Source organism: Ricinus communis, chromosome 10 (genome assembly GCF_019578655.1).
Source record: "Ricinus communis isolate WT05 ecotype wild-type chromosome 10, ASM1957865v1, whole genome shotgun sequence".
NCBI classification, from domain to species: Eukaryota; Viridiplantae; Streptophyta; class Magnoliopsida; order Malpighiales; family Euphorbiaceae; genus Ricinus; species Ricinus communis.
The window spans coordinates 6,356,001-6,379,092 of record NC_063265.1 but is presented as its reverse complement, the minus strand read 5'-3'; the positions used below and the strand labels follow the sequence as shown (position 1 = coordinate 6,379,092).

The window sequence follows — 23,092 nt, the reverse complement described above, 5'->3', positions numbered from 1 at the left end:
TTAGATGTACTTTATAATCTTTATGATTATATATTTTTAAATAATTTATTTCTTAAAGTTTTTTTTATCTTTTCCATATTATATAAAAGCTAAAGACAATTATTAAAATTTTACTAAGGCGATTTAAAATCAATAGAAATTTATAGTATTATTATATTTTCTAATTATTTTTATAATAATATAATTTTATTTTAAAATATATAAATTCACTTCTATGTATAATAATAATTTTCTTCTGAAAAGCTAATTTCAAATAAATTTAGCAAATATAATTTTATTTAGCTTTCTTTCCTTCCTTTCTTTTCTTTTCTCCTCACTTCTATCCAATCAAACAAAGCCAAAGTTTCTTAACACCAAAGCAGCACAAAAACAGAACAGTGACCAGCTCAGCTCTTGCTTCTTATTTTTCCCTTACCGTTTTGTGCTTAAACGCAGAAAGAACAGAAGAGAAGAACAAGAATCAGTCATTAAAACTCTTCAATAAATTTCACACTCCACAACAATACAACATCACCATTCTAATATAGAAAAAAAGGAAACACCCAAAACCGTTTTTTTTTTTTTTAATTTTGTTTTAAGAAAGAAACTCTCCGCTATTATCATTTCTAATTATTTTCATTACGCAAAAACATTATTGGATCCGATTTACTGACTGTAACTGAAAAGAATCTTCAGAAAAAAGCACAGCGATGGCGCTATCAGGTTCTGATTTGCCGATGATATACTCGATGCTAACTAATTCAATGAGCGGCGACCAGAGAGTACGCGGACCAGCCGAGACGGCGCTATCTGAGTTTGAGAGTAGGCCTGGTTTCTGCTCTTGCCTAATGGTAACATACAATCTCTTTTGGTTTTCTCTCATTTTCTAGGGTTTTAGTTTTGGCTTTCTTTCTTGTAATGCGTGTTGATTTTATTTATATTATATATCGTTTGACGCGTTAACGAGCTTGTGCATTTTATGTTAATGCAGGAAGTGATAACTGCAAAAGATTTAGTATCTCAAATCGATGTTCGCTTGTTAGCTTCGGTTTATTTCAAGAATAGTATCAACCGATATTGGAGGAACCGGCGAGATTCTTCGTAAGATAGTGCTTTTACCAACTAAGTGTTCTTGAACTTTGCCTTTTGTTATTTGTGAAGTTTTTTACAAGTTTATACTCTAGTTGCGGCTTTAGTTTTAATATGAAATTGCATTTGTTTTACTTAGTGTTTGGAAAGTCTAAAAATTGCTAAAGTTCAATGTAATTGAATTCTGCTTAATTAGTTTTCATGTTTGGAAGGTCTTAGTTGCATGAATTCAGTTCTTTCAACTTGGAAGGCATTTTGAAAAAAATATCATTTCAAAGGTGATATTGTGTTGAATTCTTTCAAATGGCTTATTCCAAACAGGCCTTTTGGTCTATTTTCAAGTACTATATGACATTCACTGGAGTTGGTATTATATGTGAATGTGTATACTATGTGTGCAGGGGAATAAGCAGTGAGGAGAAAAACCATTTGCGACAAAAACTCTTGTCATATTTGAGAGAAGAGAATGATAAGGTGTTGTTCAAAACTTTTCTATTTTCCTCCTCCCCCTCCCCCCTTCCTTTTTATCTTGCGTTATTCTGGTGCATTTTAGAGCATACAAAAGTGGCATTTGCTTTGTATCACTCTATATGCCTTGGCAATTTATTCGGTTTAGGAATTAATTTAGCTAATTGAGTATGCTTTTCTGTGTTTTCATCATGTCAGATAGCTGTAATGCTGTCTGTGCTCATCGCCAAAATTGCTCGTTTCGATTATCCAAAAGAATGGTATATCTTTTACTTATGTTATGATTTTTTTCTCTGTTTAATTGCTTTTGATACTTGATGGTCAATTTATTCTGTTTATGTTTTTGAGAATTTTAAGGTGTAAGTTGCGGCAAGCATGACTAAATTTAGAATTTTAAACATTGTAGCCTGAAGCTTGTCTGATGTTTGTTTCTTTAAAGATGCAGTTTGATGTTCAGTAAGAAACTTGGGGTTGGAATGTTCAAGTTCTTTAAACTTCTGTGATGCTCTTCTATTGCAAAATGAAGGAAATTAACCAGTCTATTGTACCCTTATGTATGTTTTAGATTCATGAGCAATTTCTGGAGTACCTTAACTAACATTCTAATCAGTGATGGAGAAAGTGATGATGCAATTACCATTTATACAGATTCCTGATATTTAACAATGCATTGTGCAGTAATACGGCAATTAAATAAAGGGGTGGACACAACAAAGTTTCTTTGTTATTACTTTATTTTGACTCTGTAGTCAAAGGGCATATGTTTGGTATGCCTTGGAGACAGGATTTCTAGATACAAAAGATTCTATTCCAATTTTCTTTCTAAAATAATTTATGAAATTTGAGGATTTTTATGCTTATAGGTGACTTTTATTTCCAGTAAATTCAAGTTATTCAAATGTCAAAATATCATGGAAAGCTTGGGTTCTTTGCATACCAATCAGGGAAAAGGGATCCTATTAAAATTTGCATTCGATTCCCAATTTCAATACCAAAAGTGCTTTAAGAAAACTATACTAACTTCTGTTTTGTGTCATTGTTTTGGTTCCACATCCCATGGTGATATAATTCCATTTGCCTTACATCTTTCTACTGTTGAAGTTGGAACATGATGACTGCCAGGTGGTCATAGTTTCTGCTAGTTTTCATTTTGTAAAAATATGATAAAATGTGGACAAAACAAAATGCCATGAAGAAGCTTGAAGAATAATTTGTTTCAAGGGCATTTATGAGCTGATCTTAATGCCATGATAAACTGGTTATATCTGATTGAGGAAATATGAGTTCTGGTGGATCCCAACTACTGTGGACTATGGATAAGATTTGTTGAGTGCTCCTTTGTTAATTTGGGTGGGGGGTTATGGAAGGCCTAAATTGTTTGTAGGTAGACAATGGTAGAATATAATGTTGAAAGAAATTTCACCTCCAAATTTTAATAGGTCCAGAATCTGCCTACTGATCCAATTTATATTCTCCTTGTTCTGTCAATCTTCTCATTTATTGATTGCCTCCATTAGGATAATTATCTTCATTTATCTTCTGACATGATATATTTAGGCCAGAGCTCTTTTCAGTCTTAGCGCACCAGCTTCAGTCAGCAGATGTTCTCACATCTCACAGGATATTCATGATTCTCTTTCGAACCTTGAAAGAATTGTCCACAAAACGTCTAACTGCAGACCAGAGGAACTTTGCAGAGGTATAGCTACTGAATCTATAGTTTCATCTTGTCATTTTGCTCTGTTTGTCCAATCTGCTTAATTAGTCTATGCTATCTAGCCGGGCGAAGCAAAAGCCAACTTCTTTTGAAATTTACTGATTAAATCTTGTGTTAATTCTATGGGATAAAAAAAGCAATAGCAGTCATAATAAGATTATGCATACCCTTGGCAATAGAAAGAGCACTCAGGCCTTACAATGATATTAGTTATTGGCAGGCTTTTCATGATCAGTTAGTGCATATGATCTTGCTTGGTTTTCTTGCCAATATTGTACAAGCTCTCTTTTCTTATACAATACTCTTGACTTATATTTCTGTCTCATAAGAGGATGATGCATTCACAAACATTCAATGGCAGATATCATCCCACTTCTTTGATTATTGCTGGCGCCTATGGCAGAGTGATGTGCAGACCATATTACATGGTTTTTCAGCACTTGCTCAAAGCTACAATCCAAATGCTCTGGAACAGCATCATGACGAGCTTTATCTAATTAGTGAAAGATGGTTGTTGTGTTCAAAGATTATACGCCAGCTGATAGTTTCAGGGTTTCAAAGTGATGCTAAAAGTGTACAGGTGCTTTTTTAGGATTCTCTATCTCTATGAGTTTGATGACTTGTAACTGCTAATAACCTGGAAGCGAGCAGTTTACATTTTTCAATTTTTATGTGGTGCAGGAAGTCCGACCAGTGAAGGAGGTCTCTCCTATGCTCTTAAATGCCATTCAGTCATTGCTTCCATACTGTGAGATGACCCTATTGTTTTTTGACAATTAATTTGTGTCACACATGCATTCATGGGGATGTAGGATTTGGAGGCGATCCTAATTATTAGCACTTATGGAGTATTCGAAAATATAGAATTACTATTATTGCTAAGTTAACCACTAGTCCTAAGATTATGAAAAAGAAGTTCACAGACTGAAACCAATGTAGATAAGCTCTAATAGCTTTACAAGATATGAACAAAAGAAAGTATAGACAAATAATGGATTAACTTTACTTGTTCGACGTCATCCATCCACAATGTGCATTTCATGAGCATAATAAATTCGCTTCCTGCTGTTTATGCTCCTTGTGTACATGGTGACAGGTAGGGTTCTTTCCACTAATACTTTTTCTTTGGCTCCTAAAATGTCATATTTCCTATTGTAATTCTTAGAGAAATATTTAATTTTACCTCGTTTTAATAGTGTAATCGTCATACATATAATCTAGTAAAGGGGGAAAAAAGCCTTTTCACTTGCATCTCATATCACTTTTTCAGGTCGCAAGTCTATTGTTAAAACTAGTTAATGCATTCTCTCATTTTTGCAGATTCATCTTTTCAGAAGGGACGTTCAAAATTCTTGGATTTTATTAAGAGGGCATGCACGAAGTTGATGAAGGTTTTAATTGTAATTCAGGGCAGGCATCCTTATTCATTTGGTGATAAATCCGTCCTTCCACTTGTTGTGGATTTCTGTTTAAACAAGATTGCAGAGCCTGAGCCTGATTTATTATCATTTGAGCAGTTCCTTATTCAGTGCATGGTAATGGTAAAGTGTGTACTTGAATGTAAGGAATATAAGCCAGTTCTTACTGGTCGAGTGATGGATGAAAACACAAATACATTAGAGCAGGTGAAAAAAAATATCTCTCATGTTGTTGGTGGTGTCCTCACTTCACTTCTCCCGGGTGAACGCTTAGTACATCTATGCAACGTATTAATAAGGAGGTAATGGCGCCCTAGCCTATGCTTAGCTTCATAGTTTTGTTACGGATGACTCTTGGAATTTCTTACTTGAAAGTTTGAGGTGTTATATTCCTGTTTGAGTTAATTGCCACATTTAGAATATTGAATTTCTATTCTGAATTTTATCCTGCAAAAGAAGGATTGCTGGTTAATGATAGAAACCATTGGTCAACAACTGTTGCATTATTGTAACTTGTTTGGTCATTTCTTAATTTAAAGTCCTAAGGCTTTGCTTTGACAATCACAATACCAAGTATAAATTTGGAGAAATGTCTTTGGTCTGTATATAAATTTGTGAAATGCATGTTCCATGTGGCATTAAATGTCTTGTACTTGCATCATTTGCTTCAATTCCATAGTATCTTGTAGGAAAACCTTGAAACACTTCTGTTCAAGTCATTAGAATATGAAAAGTATGCGCATGAATATACAATTAAGATGTAGTTGTGTTTATTTGCAAATTTGTAGTTTGAACACTAGTGCTTCTTGCTTCTTTGTCCTAGTTACTTCTAGATGTTTATTGGTAATGGTTTTGGCAACAATAATCTGCCTGACCATACCAGAACTCATGGGTGCGAGTTATGGGGGAACCAAAATGGCATGGATATAATGAGAGTGGTAAGGCTTTGGCTCTAGCAATCGCACGAGGAGAAATCTTTGATTTCATCATTGAAAGCCACATATGGCACCTGCCTGCTGGTTTTCATTTCACATCATTCAAGAATTATTGGCAGATAATTTGTAATTTACTTGTGCACTTTCATCTTATAACACTAGATCTTGTTAAAAATTATGAGTAAATGTGTAATTGATGTTTTGACAGGTATTTTGTTCTAACAGCAAGTGATTTGGAGGAGTTGTACCAGAACCCTGAATATTTTCATCATGAGCAAGATGTGGTTCAGTGGACTGAAAAACTGAGGCCTTGTGCTGAAGCATTGTACATTGTATTGTTTGAAAACCATAGCCAAGTAGGTGGAATTTACTTTTGTGGTTCTTTAACAATTTTTGCAGAAACATTGCATGCTTAACATGTTCAATAAAATTTTTTTAAGGCTTATATTTTTCTTCTTCATTGTTACTTTTAGCTGTTAGGTCCTGTGGTGGTATCTATCCTTCGAGAAGCAATGAATGGTTGCCCATCATCAGTTACTGATGTCACTTCGGGGTTGCTTCTTAAAGATGCTGCTTATGGTGCTGCTGCATATGTTTACTATGAGTTGTCAAACTACCTAAGCTTCAAAGATTGGTATTCTGATTTCCTTGTTGCAAAGCTTTAGTATTTTTCATCACTCCATATGTCTTTGGATGAATTAGTTTCGGTTGCAATCAATTATTTTTACATTTAAGGCTGTGTTTTGCAATTGCAATTTATTACTCCGCTGCATTTCTACCGTGCTCTCTGTTACAGAATGATATTTCTGCTGGCTACTGAACTTGTTTAATCCTAATGCTAGATTTTGTGGATGAGAAAAGGTTTCATAGATAGGAGAACTTCTGTGACAGATCTCATCAAGTTTGTTTTTTCATTGCTGGCTTATGTTATGTTCTTCAGCTCTAGTAAACTATCAGGAGTAATGCTGACAACTAGCAGTTCACTGTTTTTGTCTTTTGGTCAATGGCTTGATGCTTTACCTGGGGGAAATGCTGTAAATGCATTAATCTATTAACTAGCATTTTCGCTACCAAATTTAGCCATTCTAGTGTTATGTTTGTCAGATCATATAATGACATATTCTTCCCCCTGAAACCGATGATTGCAGGTTTAATGGTGCTTTATCCCTTGAACTGTCAAATGATCATCCAAATATGCGTATCATCCATCGGAAAGTTGCATTAATATTGGGACAATGGGTTTCTGAGGTACCAGTATTTTCTAAGCTGCATGATATACATGTCTACAGGAAGTAATTGTGATATTATATTTCTGTCAGCAATGCATGCAATTGTGTATTCAATTTTATGGACGTTTCTCCTCAATATGGTGATTAGTGTCATGATAGTCACTAGAAGTTGCTCTTAATGTGGCTCGCCTAATGAATGGCTAACTAAAACTTATTCATCTGTGTGTCAGTGCTACTGTGAATAAACTGGTCTTGTCATGTATACTTCTATTAGGATTTAAGACTCCTGCATGCTTGTTCTATAATATAAAAGAACATGTCAGATTGTAGTGTCCCACTGAGGTGAAAAGGTATTTGATATGAACGGTCACTTATCACTGTCTCTTGGCAGATTAAAGATGAAATAAAAAGACCAGTGTACTGTGGATTGATCAGACTGCTACAAGACAAAGATCTGTCTGTCAAGGTATGGCCTGCAAATTCACCTCTCTTAGAGAGGTTATTATGGATTCCAAGAGCAGTTCTCTGTCAGACACAATGCAAGTTGGTGACACCTAGACCACCTTCATTTGTCTGCCTGGAGCAGCAATTTATGATTTTTTTAGCTCTCTTAATCACGTCATGTTTTGTTTTTGCTTTATTTCTCTTTTTTTCCTTTCTTTTAAATTTGTCAGAATAGGTTGATAGTTCTGTGCCTCCTAGATTTCCGTCTTTGCGTTCTGTTCAATGACAAAAGTTGTGCATTAATTGCTGTAGCTGGCAGCTTGCCGGTCTTTGTGTTTGCATATTGAAGACGCAAACTTCTCCGAAAAAGAATTTGCAGATCTCCTTCCTATTTGTTGGGATTCATGTTTTAAGCTGATTGAGGAGGTTCAAGAGTTTGATTCAAAGGTTAGATGGTGTTTAGGTTAATGTTCAGTTTTTGTGTGTGCTTCAACACTACTTCTATAATGGCTACTTGTCATTGTTTTCTTTCATATTTCAATTATTTTACTTATCATATTGCACCATGAGTAAAGACTATCAAGCATTTACTTTTTCAGATTTTAGATGAGTTATGAGGTATGATGTGCACTTAAATATCATGAAATCTTGTCATGCATCTCCAGTTTTTGAAGTTCTTTATCTTGTATAGAAGATATGAACTTTGTGTGGACCGGCAGATTACTATGTCCCATTATTGCTTTCTTGGAAATTTGTCTTGCAGAAGATATGCATCTGGCTATTCATCTTGTTAAATGTTAAAAGTTATTTAGTTCTGCATATTTGCAAGCATCAATTCTGCTAGCAGCATAATTACTCTGGATTGTTTTTTCTTTAATCACTTCTCATTTTCCCTTCCATTTGACTTACTTTTCATAAACTAACTTGAGTTTCGCGTCTCCTATCATTGAATTTCAGGTGCAGGTTTTGAATTTGATCTCTGTTTTAATTGGATATGTTAGTGAAGTCATTCCATTCGCAAACAAGTTGGTGGAATTCTTTCAGAAGGTATTGAAACTGTGTTACTTTTTCTTCCTTGTGTTTAATGCTAAAATAGTTTGGTGCACGTAATATGCCCATTGACATGGACAAAGGCATGATTATCAAAGATTGGTTTTATGCTGAGTGGATAATTGCTCCTGAGCTAGCACTGCGCAGATGCTTTGAGAAATCCTGATTTTATATATGAGGTTGAGCTAGGTAGTTATTGGGGTACATTTTCAATAAATATCTGATTTTGGCCTTTTGGTGCCATTAATTGTTTTGTTGCTTGAAAGGTTTGGGAGGAATCTTCTGGCGAGAGCCTTCTACAGATTCAGCTTCTAATTGCTTTGCGGAACTTTGTGGTTGCACTTGGCTATCAGTCACCCAGTTGCTACAATGTACTATTGCCTATTCTGCAAAGGGGAATTGATATAAATAACCCAGATGAACTCAATCTTCTAGAGGACATCATGCTGGTTAGTTGACTGACGAGTTTATATCTTTTGAAGAAGAATTGACGAGGAAGAAAAAATGGCTGCTTTTGCTATTTAAATAAATCATAACAACTGTGTTCTGCTTAATTTTGTAGCTATGGGAAGCCACGCTCTCACATGCTCCTGCAATGGTGCCTCAGCTGTTAGCATACTTTCCATGTCTGGTGGAAGTCATGGAAAGAAGTTTCGATCACTTGCAGGTTAGCTTCACTGGGTCAAATGAGCATGTAATACATTTTACGTGCATTAATATGTTATTATATGTATAATCTCGTACCTAGATTTGCCGAATTATCGACCAGTAATTGTATATGTTAACAATCAGTTACCCGTATATGGATGCTCTTAAATTGTTTTATGGTTTACATCATTTTTGAAAATTTCTGTTCTTGTCTTTTATCTTTTCTAGCCAGCATTTTCTGAATTTTATTTGCCCTGAAAATCACAGGTTGCAGTAAATATACTTGAGAGTTACATAATTCTGGGTGGGACTGAATTTCTAACTGTGCATGCTTCCACTGTGGCTAAACTTCTTGATCTGATTGTTGGAAATGTCAATGATAGAGGCCTACTTTCAATACTTCCTGGCATTGATATATTAATACAGGTACTTGTTCTTAAAACTTCCGTGTCTAAATTTCCCAAGTACAGTTACTGAGACATAATAAGTAAATTTCATCCATAGTCACCAAATTTATTATTTTGTTTCATCATGGTTTCTAAATTTCATTTTTTTATACAAAACATCAGAGGACACATTGTTGCAACAAGGTTTCAAGGCTGGATTCTTATATCTAACTCACCATAAACTTGCTTTGGACTTCCAGGTCATCTATTTGGGCCAATTCAAAGTTACATATTCTTCTCTCCATTTTTCTTCACAATCATCATTCTCCTTTTTATCTATATCTTCCAGTGGATTTTAATTGAAGGTTTGATAAAGTGAGATAACTTGGTTTAAATGTTTCAAATGGCACAATTTTATGGGCCCAATTGCGCACAGCTGACTTGGGGTGCCATCTTGTGCTTCTGGCAAGCTGGAGATGGATATCTTATTGTAACAAATTGTGAATTTTCATGATTGTTGTACAAACTACTGAAATTTAATTTGTGCAGTAAAATTAAGTTGAAAATGAAAAAACGATTCTTTTTCGAGTGTTCCTCTAAGTTGCATGATGAATACTACTGAAGTTCAATAATTATACTGAAATCTGTAAAGAAGGTTCCTGTGTGTTCCCATAAATTGTTATTGGATTTGCGATAACTTGCAATCTCTTGCAGTGTTTCCCAGTAGAAGTGCCACCATTGATTAGCAGTACCTTACAAGTAAGAAGTTCCTTGTCTGTGCAGATTTTTGTTGAATTAAATACATAATCCAGGATTCTTATGCTCTTGGATTTTCTTAACCGCATTCTATTCTTGTTGCTAGAAATTAATTGTTATATGTTTGAGCGGAGGAGATGACCGTGAGCCTTCCAAGACAGCTGTTAAAGTATCTTCTGCTGCAATACTGGCTAGGATTTTAGTGATGAATACCAATTACCTTGGCCAATTGACAGCAGAACCATCTCTTCCATTGCTCCTCCAGCAAGCAGGCATTCAAATTGAAGAAAATATACTTCTTTGTTTAGTTGACCTATGGCTTGACAAGGTCAGTGGATCTTGAAATTATTGAATACTTTATACGATTGTTGGACTTAGCACTCCTCTAATTTTGTTTAATCATTTTAACTTATATCATTTTAGACTATATTTGGTTATGCATAGAGCTAGTTATGGATTAATTGTAGTTCATGCATCCATATTATCTGGGGAAGGAATAAAATGTATGTTGATGAATCATAATTGATATGTATATTCCTGAGACTTTTCCCAGTGATTAATGATTGGTAAGTCTCACTGCTTCATTTTACTATTACGGTGCAGGTAGATAGTGCATCTTCTAACCAGAGAAAGATATTTGGCTTAGCGCTTTCAATAATTTTGACACTAAAATTGCCTCAAGTGCTTGATAAACTTGATCAGATCCTTAGGTGTGAATTCAATCTTTGTCCACGGTCCATTTTGAATCACTTTGCTTTACCTGTTTTGATGTTTAATTATCCATGCAGTGTATGTACAAGTGTTATTCTGGGTGGAAATGATGATCAAACTGAGGAGGAGTCCAGGTTAGATGTTTTGTGCATTTAGCTTGATTTGTTTGATTGCACTTTTATTCAGTTAATTTTTAGTTGACAATCTTATCTTTTCATTATGAATGACAGTGGTGATAACATGAGCTCCAGCATGTCTCATGGGGAGGACATTGTTCCAAGCAAAGAGTTCAGAAAAAGACAGGTGAATATTCCTGAAATATGCCCAAGTTCCAGATTCTGATAAAGAATGAATAGTTATGCCAGTGGATTTGTTGTCTTCAGATAAGTTTAGCAGACCCTATCAACCGACTGTCACTAGAGAACTCGGTGCGTGAGAATCTTCAAACATGCGCTACTCTTCATGGTGAATGTTTTAGTTCAGCCATTAGTAGAATGCATCCTGCAGCACTAGCACAATTGAAACAGGCTTTGAAGATGCCATAGCTGCATGCTGCAGAGATTCTTTTCAGATCAAGTGATGATGTCATGCTCATGGCTCTTTCAATTCTTTTATTTGTTTCATGCATTAAGGGAGATGTAGGTAAGTCTTGATTCTTGATCAAACCAGAATAGTTATTCTTTGATTTATCCCCTCTTTTTAATAGTAAAAACTTCCCTCGAGTCATCTAACATTATCTTAAGGCCAATGAAACCCCATTATTGGTTGATAGAGAATCAAAGCATACTTACTTATCCATGCATCACAAAGTGCCATGGTTCTTAAAGATGATTTCTCAATTTATTCAGAAGTAATTCGCTGGATTATAATCCAGCCTATTCTTGAAATAAACAACTCGCACACACCCCCTATCCGAAAAAAATCAATAATCAAGGACTACACTTAGATTTATTGGATTTGTATTAGGCTCTGTTTAGTTAGCTTGCAAATGTTTTCTTAATAGCTTATGCTTTTGTATGTTAGTGAACTGATACTTGGGAGCCTGCTAAATGGATTCTTTGCCTGCTTTCTTTTTGGTATTGTAAAATAAAATAGCAAAAAGCAAGTTTATTAAGCAAACCTACCACAACCTTGACTAAACTGATAGAGGGAGTATAAAGGTTATATCCCCTCCCTTTTTATAACAACGACCAGTTCATTATTGTAGCTGGTATCCTGTAGATTAACTCTGATATCATTTTACTTGTTATTCTAATGCTAGGTGTGGTGATGCTTTGGTGACTTAGCTGGTGGTTTCCACATTCTTGGTTAGGATTTTTGTTTCTTTTTCTTTGATTGTTATTGAGAGGGGAAAAACAAAGAGTGGGCAAGTTCTTCTTTTACTTTTCTTTTTTCCGGAAATCATTTGTATATGCCCTTATCGGCAAAATGAGATTTCTGTAAATAGTTTGCTGGCCCTTTCTTGCCTACTTATTCAGGCATAACGGCCGCAGGGTTTTAATTAATTATAGGTTTTTGTCATTACTCACAAATGAAATTAAAAAAAAAAAAAGAAAATGTTATAGAGGAGAGAGGGCGTATATTGTACTGTATCTTCTTTACGCAGTTCTGAACAATTTCCTTCACTAATTTCTGTTTTTCTGGTCATTGTAATATTGATTGCGGGCTTGTGATTATTTGAAAGAAACTCCGGCTGAAAAGAGTATTTCAAGTGGCTGCGTGCAATTTTTATTTGTGTTCTTTTTCTTTTTTCTTCCTTTAAAATGTATGAATGACAGACACTTGTAATCCTCCTACCAATCCAACTGCCAACTCATTTCCAAATACTATACATATTCTACTTGTCAACTTCCTCTTTGATGGCAACTAAACTGCACACTGCAGAGAATCACAGTTTAGATTCAAATTGGCTTTTGAGAATCATTTTGCTAGCTTTCTTTCTTTCTTTCTTTTTGGCTCAATTATCTCCTCTCTAGCTACCATGAGAAGAAAAATATGTATTTTGCTACAGCTGCTGAAGCACCTGTTTGAGTGCAGCTTTCCTGCTCTATGTTTCACTGGGTTTACTGATGTAGGAATGAATATAAATTTTTTTTTAATTTAATTGATTAATTCTTTTATGTATTTATCATAAATTATTTCTATCAAATTTATTTTAAAAGCATACATTTAATTTTTATTTTTTTAAAACAGTTTAAAAAAATTAACTTGGAACACACTATCCTAAAAGCATAAGGTTAATTTATTTAGGTCCAAAGACCCATCCGGTTGAGTGAGAGTATGTTCGATCCAGTCTAGGCCAAATCCTTATGAATATACAAAAATATACACTTCCAGTTAGGCTCTTAAAAAGATCACCGGTTACCCATTTTTTCTGAACAATTATAAAAATACACCTTTTTTTATTTATTCTTTTTCAAAAAAATCACTGTTCTTTTTAAAAGTATTTGTTTTTCACCTTTCTTTATTTTTTCCATTAAGTCTCCAGTCAAACTACGATGTCAAGTGTTATTGTGATTTACTTAAAAAAAATTTAAGGATGGAGAGTTTAATTCTGGTACCAAATTTGGCAAAAGAGACTAGCAGATGGCTAAACAGATCATTGTAGCAAGAGAAGAATGAGACATGAATTTTTATGTTGCTGATTCGTCGGATCTAAACAGTTTTCAATGAAACAAAAAGTAGAAAGGAATCAGCTATGGTGGGAAGACATTATAACTAGAGTTTGGGAGATTAAAGTAGTTGGAGGAAGGAGAAAAGAAGAGGCAGAAGAATAGAGAAGAAAGCAAACTCTATATATGAATCAAAAAAACTTTCCGCATAAGGTCGAGATTATTTTCAGATACTTAACATATATCTTTTTTTTGTAATATATATTTTCTGTTATTGAGCATTTTTTGAGTTGCATTCTCTTTCATTTTAAAAAAATTTAAATACCTAAAGATATTATTATTTTGTAAATGTATAATTATTTGATTTTTTTAAAATTTATATTTTATTTTATTTGTAAAAAATTGAATACCTAATTTATATTTGATATATATTAATTTTTTTATTAAACATATCTCTATTATGCTATTACTTATTTTTTTTTATTTTATAAATTTATCACATTCTTTTTAAATTATTAAAATACTTGTAAATACTGTAAATATTAATAAATTATTCATTTAAATTTTAATATTAAGAAATTGATATTTCATAATGTTACTATTTAAACATAAACATATTAGAAAATCAACATATATTTTGTTTAGTTTATATCAAAAATATACTATATATATACTTTTCTCTTCAGTATAATACAAATATATAATTTTTTTCACTTTATAGCAATTTTATTTTAATATAATATTCTCAACATATTTTAAAATTCTTAAATCAATAAAATATTTTATTTATTTATTCACCCCTAATATCTCAAAATTAAATAAAATGCAATGATGTTTCATAAAAATTAATATATCTCACATTCAATATCTGTTAAAAATATATTAAATATTTATCTTTTTTCTGAAAGAAATTAAATATATATATTTATAAATGACCATTTTATAGAATATTCTTATAAATAAATTTTTCATTTTAGATATTTTTATTATTGGTAAATTTTTTCACATTTTATATTTATTATATAATTTTCTAATATTTAATAAAAAAACCAAAAAACAATTTCATATAAAAGAAAGGAATCAGGCTCAGCGCCCTAGGCATATTTTAGGTCAGCTTTGAAAAATATGAATAACAATAATCATAAATGACAAATATTTTTCTAAACATAATATCATTTTCTTGATACCCTTTATAAAATTCTGTTACATTGAGAGTATAATAAATAAATAAATTTTTAAACCCTTGTTTGGTAAAAGGATTCTAAAACTCATAGATTTAGTTTAAATTCATAAGTCAAAATTTAATTCAGATATTTTAGAAATTCTCGTTTATATTAAATATAAAAATATGATAAATTGATGTTTAATTTTTTTTTTGGTTCAAATTAAAGAATAATATAAATTTACCAAAAATTACATTAGTATAAAAAATATATAAGAATTCATCAGGTGAATATATATGTCCAACAGCACGCCTGTGTAAACAAATAGAGTGTTATATTGTTCCCTGGGATTACGCACCTAGTTATTCGCCAAATTGCTCATGCACATTCTCACCCCATGTAAACTGATGATGCTTCAAACAGTTTGAACTGCTAGCAAATGCATAATCATGACCCTTTCAAAAGCAACATAAAGAACAAAGGAGAAAATCTAAATCCAGGCGAAAAAGGGAATCCATAAAAGTTTAAGAAGCACCCATCCATACTATAATTGCCAGGATTTTTACCAAGAAACAGAATCCAAGACCCATGATTTATAAATTGCAATCTCAAACCGACCAACACAAACAAAAGCCATCCACCTGTTCCAACACGATCAATAAAATTGTGTACGTAATCCCAAAACTGTGGGAAATCAAGTAACCACTCGAAACCAAGTCAGCAATGCCGCCTCAGAAGAGCAAGATTCTTTGATGTCTATGCTGATGAAGCAGGTTGGTCATCCTTTCCTGCCTCTGCTTTTGTTTTCTCACCTTCAGCCTCTTTTGATTCAACAGGAACCTCTTCCTTCTCTTTCTCCTCAGTTTTACTATCCCCAACACTCAATTTCTCAAGTAATCCAGCAGCATCTTCTGCTTCCTTCCTTTCTTCTTTCTTTCCCTGAGTTTCAGACACTTCTTGAACCGTCTCCATGAAGGTTTTGCAATCTAAAAGATGCAAAAGCATCAGAAATGCAGAAATTAAGATGATACTCTAAGACCCAATTGCAGAACATGAGAGTAAGCAGCAGAAACTGAGGAAGTCTCAAGAGTATAGTATAGGAGTAGACCATATATCTCCGGTTGACAAAACATGAAGCCGAACTTCTGAGAACATAATTGTTTGTGCGATTAAACACGTGTCATTACTTGCGCAGGAAGAACGTTTACTATGTCCTCTTAAAATGGAAATTATCAATTACAAGTACTAGGGGAAAAATATTATAAGCCAATGCAAAGAATCATGCAATAGGTTTCAAAATTTCCCTATTTGGGAGTGTAACAAAAAGCCAGTAATATAGCACTTTTGTAGTGCTTGCATGATTTTCCTCCTAGAATATCAATGCTGAAGTGAGTTGGATGAAACTAGAGCCAAAGAGAGGGTTTCACGCAGTCCAAACACTAAAGGCAAAATGATGAGATGTCAATTCATGACACCAAAGAATAAGGGCTACAATGGGTTGGATAACTATTTAAGAAAAGGAAGATAGAGCAACGAAAAGTTCATCCAGCACACAAATTAGAATAGCTTGGCTCATTTTATAACAGCCTAAATTATCTCACAGCAAGCATACACAGGCAACAAACACATAGCCTATTGACAATGGACAAAAAATACAAAAGGAAAGATGTGCATAGCAGAATGGTATTTAAATCCAAACATGGATTTATCTATCTCTCTAAATCGTATATCCAAGTTTTCCAAGAAGAAAGCAGTATGAAAATTTCAATAATAAAATAAATAAAGAGTGTCAACAGAATAGAGAAAAAGAACATACTTTCAACAGAAGCAAATCTGATGCAAAAGAGCTCGTCCTTCAATTCTCCATCAGCAAAATCAGCGGCGTGCCAAACACATGATTTATCATTTCCATGATGCTCTTGTACATTCAAGGAAGCGACCACTGTAAAACCAAACACGTCCACACATTTAAGAAAAAAGAAAAATCAGAGCCATTGATTTAAAACTAATCATTAAAACATTTTATCCACTTTTCAGTAATAAAATTAAATAACGATTACTAAAAATGACTAATCCAATTAAGAGAAAAAAAAAACAAAAGCAGAAGGAAACCTAGATGATTAGCGCAGATCTTGAGAGTCTTAGATTGACGCATAACAAGGCGAACTTTGCCAGATTCTTTGTGCTTCAACAGCTTCACATTTCCAACTCCTCTTTCTTTCCACTGATTCCCCTCCTTATCAAATCTGTACAGCTTTGCTTTCCTTTTTTTTTTTTACAGTTAAAAACAAAATTAGCATAACTTAGAAAAGCTAGAAATATTGAAAGAAGAAGAGAGGGCGTACAGATCGAGAATAGAATCCTCATCTTCTTCGCCGGTAGAAACAGCGACTTCTTCGAGCTTCACAATGGGAGCAACCTGAGCACCGGTGTCCTCATCAGGTGCATTCTCTTCCTCTTCTCTTTCTTTGTTGCTGGTGTGCTCTGGATCGCTAGTTGCCGCGGTGCTTGCCATTTTTATTTAAACTTTGTTGCCGTTAAAAGTGAAAGCTTCTCGCGAAAAGAGAGAGAGTAATTAGCAAGTTAGGGATTTTGTTTTGCAGAGATGACAGTACGTTTTATTATTTGAAAACAGAGAGAGAGAGAGAGAGAGAGAGGCGTGAATTGTGGGACCGAGATGTAGTGCGCGTGACAGGTGTAAAGATATTTTTGCTGACTGTTTGTGTGTTTTGTGTTTGGTTCCTGGGAAAGCGGAGGAAAATTACATAACAAATTATGTTTTCTTCCTTTCTTCTCACTTTCTTCCATTTTCCGTCATGTCAGCTGTTCTTTTTTGGAGAGTGCTTACATATGACTTTATTTTTTATATATTTTATTTTCACTTTATTCTTTTCACCATCTTCAGAGCTCTCTTCTTTTTATTTTCTACACTTTATTCTCTCTTACCATTGTAGGATTCACTTTCTTCCATTTTTATCAGCTGTTTTCTTTTTCTTTTTTAAGGATGCCCTATAAGTTATATGGAGAATTTATTTATGTATTTCACTTTAACTTTATTTAAGATAATATTGAACGGTACTTAGAATTCCCTTTTACTGACACATTTTTCTTAACAACCAATAATCTATTAATCAATTTTTTTTAAATGAGTTCTATTTTCATTTTTATCTTAGTTTTTTCTAAAACTAATTATATAAATTAGGATTATTCATTGCATTTAAGTCGAACATCTCATTTATTTTGCTTCAATTTGATTTGATATTTTATTATTCAATCAAATCACAATTCAACTTGGTTTTATGACGAGGCATCCAACGGCGGAAATCAAATACGGTTTTTGGTAAAAATAGTAAAACCTTTTTAAAAATAATAAAAGAAACAACCATTACTTATTGAAAAGAAATAAATCATAATCAGGTCAGGCATGTACCCGAAACCATAAAAGTGCAAGTTCAATGGCTGCATACAGTCGAAAGATGGGATGGTTAACAATGCAAAGTGATATTTATGCAAAAGTATGTATGCTTATTATTGATGCCCATTTCATATTCCAGTATGGATTTAACATTTAAGCAGGATCAATGCAACAAGATGGGTTTCATGGTGGGGAATTCAATGTCCAGGGACTATATTTAAAATCATTTCATAACCAACCAGATACAATCAGGTGAACATAGTAACAAAACTGAAAGAAACAAGGCAGAATAAAATAATTATTTATTAAAGCCTCATTCTTGGGTTTCGGCCCCATTTGTTGCATCCATAGGTTCTGCTTCTGTCGACTCCTCAGCTTTGTCACCCTTCTTAGCTGCAACCATATAAAACAAGTCTCAATGACGCTACTGTTGAACAACTAGGCCAAAAGTAACTGACATCTCATATCCTTATTACCTTTCTTCTTCTTTCCACCGCCTTTCTTCTTTGTCTTTGTACCCAAAGCCAACCAGGCCTTGATTTCTGGATCATCTATTGTCTTGGTGGGTTGCAGCTCCTGCAGAGAGTGAGATGTGATCCTATCTGACCCGTTTGGCATTAGCAAGACCGTGAACTTGATATGAGCAACAATATCACCTGCAACGCACGGTTTCAATAGTCTTTAAGTCAAAATCTCTTTACATTAAGCCAAAAACAAAATATTCCCACAATTCTTACCAGGCTTCTCGTGAAGCACAGGATATGGCTGTAGAAGATCATGATTCACACATTCCACTAATCCAAGTCTAGCTCTTTTCTCTTCCAATGCCCTATCCACAGAAACTCAAATGAATGTAAAGACATACAGAACAAGAACTAGACGACATTGCTATATAACAATGTAAAATTGAAAAACCTGGCAGTGAATGGCATGATGGGGAACTTTTGACTAATTTCACTGAAGATAAATCTAGAAGCTTTCATCTTCAAGTGATAATTCTTGTCCACAGCTCTCTTGTAAATGGTCGTATGCTTTTCATCCAGCAGCTTAGGCTGCAAAAATCAATGCTGAAATGTCAAAGGACGAAAATAGCTTTGACAATCACAGAAATAGAAGCTTCAGAGACACCAGGCTCATAATTACCTTGCCTTCACCTGTGGTAGTAACTATATCTATGGCATACACTTCATTCTCCTCAAATTCAGCATCATCGACTCTTGTTTCAGGATTAGAGACGCTCAGTATAACCTTGTTCCCATCTATAACAAACTGCTTCAGCTGGTGACTGAGGACACCTTCAACAATTTTGCAGTCATAAGCAGCAGCAACTTTCTGAATCGCTTCTGTCACATCCTTGTTCTGCAATAAATGAAAGACTTGAGAATGAACCAGTCCATAACAGGAAATAGAGGGAACTTCAAAGTCAATCAACCAACAATATTATATTAAATTAAAAGTTGAATATAATTTAAATATCACAAAAATATATAAAATCAGAAGGAAATGAATTAGCAAGACACAGATATCATTTAACAATAAATAAATAATATACACACATTTATTTATATACATATAAATGCATTTTTGGTATTTAGGCCAGTGGAGATTAAATGCATACCAACACAAAAATATAGATTGGTCCTAAACAATCTAATCCAGCCATTCATAATGTTGGCAACAGGGAAAAGAGGAAATCAATATTGCACTGTTGACCTCGGCAAAGTTGCCTTTCTATTAGCATGAAGTAGATATGTTATTAATGTTTTTTTGGCTATTTAGGCCAGTGTAGATTGAATGCACACCAACAGTAAACAGATTGGTGCCAAACAACAAAATCCAGCCATACATAATATTGGCAACAGGGAAAAGAGGAAATCAATATTGCACTGATCGCCTCGGCAAAGTTGCCTTTCTATTAGCAGTAATTATATATGTTATCAATGTTTTTATGGCTATTTAGGCAAGTGTAGATTGAATGCACACCAACAGTAAACAGATTGGTCCCAAACAACAAAATCCAGCCATTTATAATATAGGCAACAGGGAAAAGAGGTAATCAATATTGCACTGATCACCTCGGCAAAGTTGCCTTTCTATTAGCATTAAGATTATTCACTGCTCACATTATTTTTCCAAAACATAGTGCTTAAGAAATCATCTTCAAAAATAAGTTGATAATGAAGTGGTTTACTTTTTCATTTTTTTCTAACTAAAACCAAGGACCAGTCTAAACTTGTCATTTAACCTTTGGCCTACACACAAGAAAATAGTCAGCGGAAGAAAAAAAATAATTAGAAGGAAAACTGCCCTATCAGAGTAACTATGACAAAAAGCCTCACTTGGACACTGATAGCCCATGGCCTTTAAAACATATATCATCATTTAGGGATACCATAGCTAGTCACAATCTTCAGTCAGTCTTAAGTGCTACTGTAAAATCAGCTGCAACCAAAATTACCGTCATATAAAATGCAAGTAGTAAATTCAGAAAGTCCAGTCAAATTGCAGTAAAGCATACAACAAAACACTTGCTAAAAACCTAAAGGCTAAACTCTTGAGAAGGCAGTGCAACAGTACACAAGATATATCTCCAAGGCCATTGAACACACAAAATGCAGAAAAGTAAAAACACACGAGAATAACTAAAAAGAAAATGGCATAACATAGATTATGCTCTCTATCAGTGTAACTATGACTAAAACAAGCTTCATTGGAGCTTAGTCCTTAGCCCGTTAAAGTTTTCATCATATAGAGATCATGACAACAGACGAATTATTTTTGTTGGATTTAACCTGCCTAAATGAAACCCCATCTAATATTAGAGGAAAAAGGGAAGTTGAAGCAAGCTAATATCGTACACAAATTAGAAATAAGATGACATCATTTAGAAGATGCTTAACAAACAAAAAGTCAGCAAATTTATGTTGAGAGCTCAACAGTACTTAATTAATGCTTGATGATTAGAGATGTTGGCACATGCTAACAATAGGTATAATCTGAATAAGATGTATCAACCAAAAATAGTTGCAATATGGCCAGAAAAAATTTAGGCAACAGGGAAAAGAGGAAATCAACAAACAATTAATCACCTCGGCAAAGTTGCCTGTATTTCAAACTTCAAAATGGTTTACATTCAGACCAACAAAGAACTAAGGAGGAAAAAGAAATGTAGTCAAATGTATAACTGTTGGATTTTAATATGCACAAAACGAAATGAGACTCATTTTGGCATCACAAGGAATGATCTTGTTGACATTAAAAATACAAACTGCTGCTTCAAAGAAATGATTTTCTTGCATTACAAGGATACCCCTATCAGAGTAACTATGACTTAATGCATCATTTGGATGTTAATCCATAGCATACTAAAAAACTTCATCATTTAGGGGACAAGATAGAAGGTATAAAATGCAATCCCTATTAGATGGCACGATAAGTGTCATTCCAGGATGGGCAGGTGTTATAACTAGCACATCAAAGATATCATGAACTGAAATCATTTATTTGTTGCATATCACTAGCAAATGGTGCAAAAAATATGAGTAGTGAATAAAAGAAACTCAACAAAATGCAACAATTGACACAAAGATAGTCATTACAAAACAAAAGAAAATTACTACAGAAATAAATTACCTTCTTTCCTGGCCTTACAAGCCTTAAGGCAACTTCAGCAGCAGTATTTGCAGCCGCAATAACATCAGCTGCCCTGCCAGTAACTGGTCCTGCCTGAAGAACATGAGTATGTCCAACCACAGCAATGAAACCATCTATATGACATCCCATATCACTGCATCCCAGTAAAAACACATAATCACACGACTAACCAAAGTGACCAAGAAATTAAATACAATACATGTAAAAGGGGATAAAAAGGATGTTGGAGAAAGCTTACATCTTGACAACATCACCTTCTTCCAACAGAGTCTCATCACTAGCAAGTGGAGAACAATGGCAGACAGTATTGTTTACAGAAACACAAGTAGGAAATGCAACTCCTCTTTCAATCTTCTTCTTCACATTCTTGTACATATTACCAGTTTGCCTAAAAGCACACAAAAAGAAAGACCCATAAATCATTTACATCATTAACAAAATAACCAAGAAGACAAGTACACTGTCAATTAGCAGAGATTCAGTAATTTACTTACTCTCTGATAAATGCATCTCCTTTCTCACAAAGGTCAACAATCTTAGCCTTTGGTTTGCATTCTGAAATTACTAACTGCAATGCCTCTGCAAATAAAGATTTCAAACTCAATAAACTAACAATACCCAATACATCACAAACCACATAATAACACAAACACAATTAACAAATACTATCATTTTAAAGAGAGTAACAAACATTAGCATTTCAAATAAAGTAAAAATAAGGATAAAGAGAAAGAAAATATACTATTAACGATCTCAGCAGCGCTTTTGTACTTGGTAACAACTTCAGGAGAAGTGAGATCCAACTCCTTCTCCTCTCTTTCGTCGTCCGACATCGTTTTGATAAGCTTTAAAGAACTTCCTCCTGAATTTAGCAGAAATACCACTTGACGTCAATTCAAGCAAAGAATAGAGTATTAATATCGAAAACGAAACGAATCGATTTAAGAAGGAAAACAAAACCTACAGTGATAAATTATAAATAAACAAAATTGACGGCGAAGCGGAAGGTGAGAATATAAAGTAAGAAGCTAGGGTTTAGCAGAGATAAGAAAAAAAGAGAAGAGAAAGCAAAATATATAAAGAAACCAAGATGAGGTGGCTCACTGAAGAGCTAGGGTTCTAGTCCTTGTGGCAGCGTTTGCTTATATAGGAACCTTTTTCTCCCCACTTCTCTGCCTTTGTAGGTTTTTTTTTCTTTTTTCTTTTCCTTTTGGGGGCGTAAAATTAAGAAAAAAATCAAGTTTTTGGGCTTACAGAGTTAAGGGCCTGTTTGGCCTTTTATTTGTTTTGGCATTTTGTGTGAGGCGATATAAATAAATACGGTTTAGTATTTTCTTTGTGTCCTTTTGACTGCAGGAGTGTACAACTGTCCTCACAAAACTATTTTTAGTAAATTAGTTGAGTTTGATTGCTTTTGT

At 33.9% G+C, this 23,092-nt stretch overlaps 3 protein-coding genes across 5 annotated transcripts; 1 reads left to right on the top strand and 2 right to left on the bottom strand.

The window, feature by feature from the left end:
* The first annotated feature begins 316 nt into the window (after positions 1-316).
* On the top strand, positions 317-12,399 carry LOC8283143 (importin-11). 3 transcript variants are annotated; one of them, XM_025159363.2, is made up of 24 exons: positions 320-830; positions 971-1,080; positions 1,470-1,542; positions 1,735-1,796; positions 3,094-3,235; positions 3,615-3,833; positions 3,935-4,001; positions 4,574-4,973; positions 5,815-5,962; positions 6,080-6,240; positions 6,755-6,854; positions 7,227-7,301; positions 7,592-7,726; positions 8,237-8,326; positions 8,596-8,778; positions 8,892-8,996; positions 9,245-9,403; positions 10,078-10,122; positions 10,226-10,447; positions 10,723-10,829; positions 10,908-10,964; positions 11,061-11,133; positions 11,214-11,472; positions 12,092-12,399. In XM_025159363.2, exons 1-23 carry the CDS (start codon positions 690-692, stop codon positions 11,373-11,375), a joined length of 3,036 nt encoding a protein of 1,011 aa, XP_025015131.1. In that variant the 5' UTR covers positions 320-689; the 3' UTR covers positions 11,376-11,472; positions 12,092-12,399. The 3 variants fall into 3 exon arrangements, with proteins under 3 accessions (XP_048225600.1, XP_025015131.1, XP_048225599.1); XM_048369642.1 differs by lacking the exons at positions 320-830; positions 971-1,080 and having other exon boundaries at positions 3,099-3,235; XM_048369643.1 differs by lacking the exons at positions 10,078-10,122; positions 10,226-10,447; positions 10,723-10,829; ... (2 more) ...; positions 11,214-11,472; positions 12,092-12,399 and adding an exon at positions 9,624-9,951 and having other exon boundaries at positions 317-830.
* A 2,701-nt stretch (positions 12,400-15,100) lies between these two features.
* LOC8283144 (ran-binding protein 1 homolog b) lies at positions 15,101-17,246 on the bottom strand. Its single transcript, XM_048380103.1, has 4 exons — positions 16,951-17,246; positions 16,718-16,869; positions 16,422-16,547; positions 15,101-15,591 (listed from the first exon to the last, which is right to left on the bottom strand). The coding sequence occupies exons 1-4, from the start codon at positions 17,118-17,120 to the stop codon at positions 15,362-15,364; spliced, it is 678 nt and encodes a 225-aa protein (XP_048236060.1). The 5' UTR covers positions 17,121-17,246; the 3' UTR covers positions 15,101-15,361.
* Positions 17,247-18,109: 863 nt separating this feature from the next.
* On the bottom strand, positions 18,110-22,838 carry LOC8283145 (ERBB-3 BINDING PROTEIN 1). The gene is made up of 10 exons (XM_002530458.2): positions 22,639-22,838; positions 22,417-22,536; positions 22,169-22,253; positions 21,913-22,062; positions 21,654-21,807; positions 19,164-19,379; positions 18,936-19,072; positions 18,758-18,849; positions 18,497-18,676; positions 18,110-18,413 (listed from the first exon to the last, which is right to left on the bottom strand). The coding sequence occupies exons 2-10, from the start codon at positions 22,505-22,507 to the stop codon at positions 18,334-18,336; spliced, it is 1,185 nt and encodes a 394-aa protein (XP_002530504.1). The 5' UTR covers positions 22,508-22,536; positions 22,639-22,838; the 3' UTR covers positions 18,110-18,333.
* Between the last annotated feature and the right edge of the window lie 254 nt (positions 22,839-23,092).

Bases quoted from the DNA above. Each gene is read 5' to 3' on its own strand.
- LOC8283143 (XM_025159363.2), top strand. From the start codon at position 690: ATGGCGCTATCAGGTTCTGATTTGCCGATGATATACTCGATGCTAACT. The intron at 3,834-3,934 runs GTGCTTTTTTAG...TATGTGGTGCAG, and splicing joins GTGATGCTAAAAGTGTACAG to GAAGTCCGACCAGTGAAGGA. The intron at 6,855-7,226 runs GTACCAGTATTT...GTCTCTTGGCAG, and splicing joins TGGGACAATGGGTTTCTGAG to ATTAAAGATGAAATAAAAAG.
- LOC8283144 (XM_048380103.1), bottom strand. From the start codon at position 17,120: ATGGCAAGCACCGCGGCAACTAGCGATCCAGAGCACACCAGCAACAAA. The intron at 16,548-16,717 runs GTTTCCTTCTGC...TTGGTTTTACAG, and splicing joins GATCTGCGCTAATCATCTAG to TGGTCGCTTCCTTGAATGTA. The intron at 15,592-16,421 runs GTATGTTCTTTT...TGCATCTTTTAG, and splicing joins CAGATTTGCTTCTGTTGAAA to ATTGCAAAACCTTCATGGAG.
- LOC8283145 (XM_002530458.2), bottom strand. From the start codon at position 22,507: ATGTCGGACGACGAAAGAGAGGAGAAGGAGTTGGATCTCACTTCTCCT. The intron at 19,073-19,163 runs GTAATTATGAGC...TGATTTTTGCAG, and splicing joins CTACCACAGGTGAAGGCAAG to CCTAAGCTGCTGGATGAAAA. The intron at 18,414-18,496 runs GTAATAAGGATA...ATATGGTTGCAG, and splicing joins CGGTGGAAAGAAGAAGAAAG to CTAAGAAGGGTGACAAAGCT.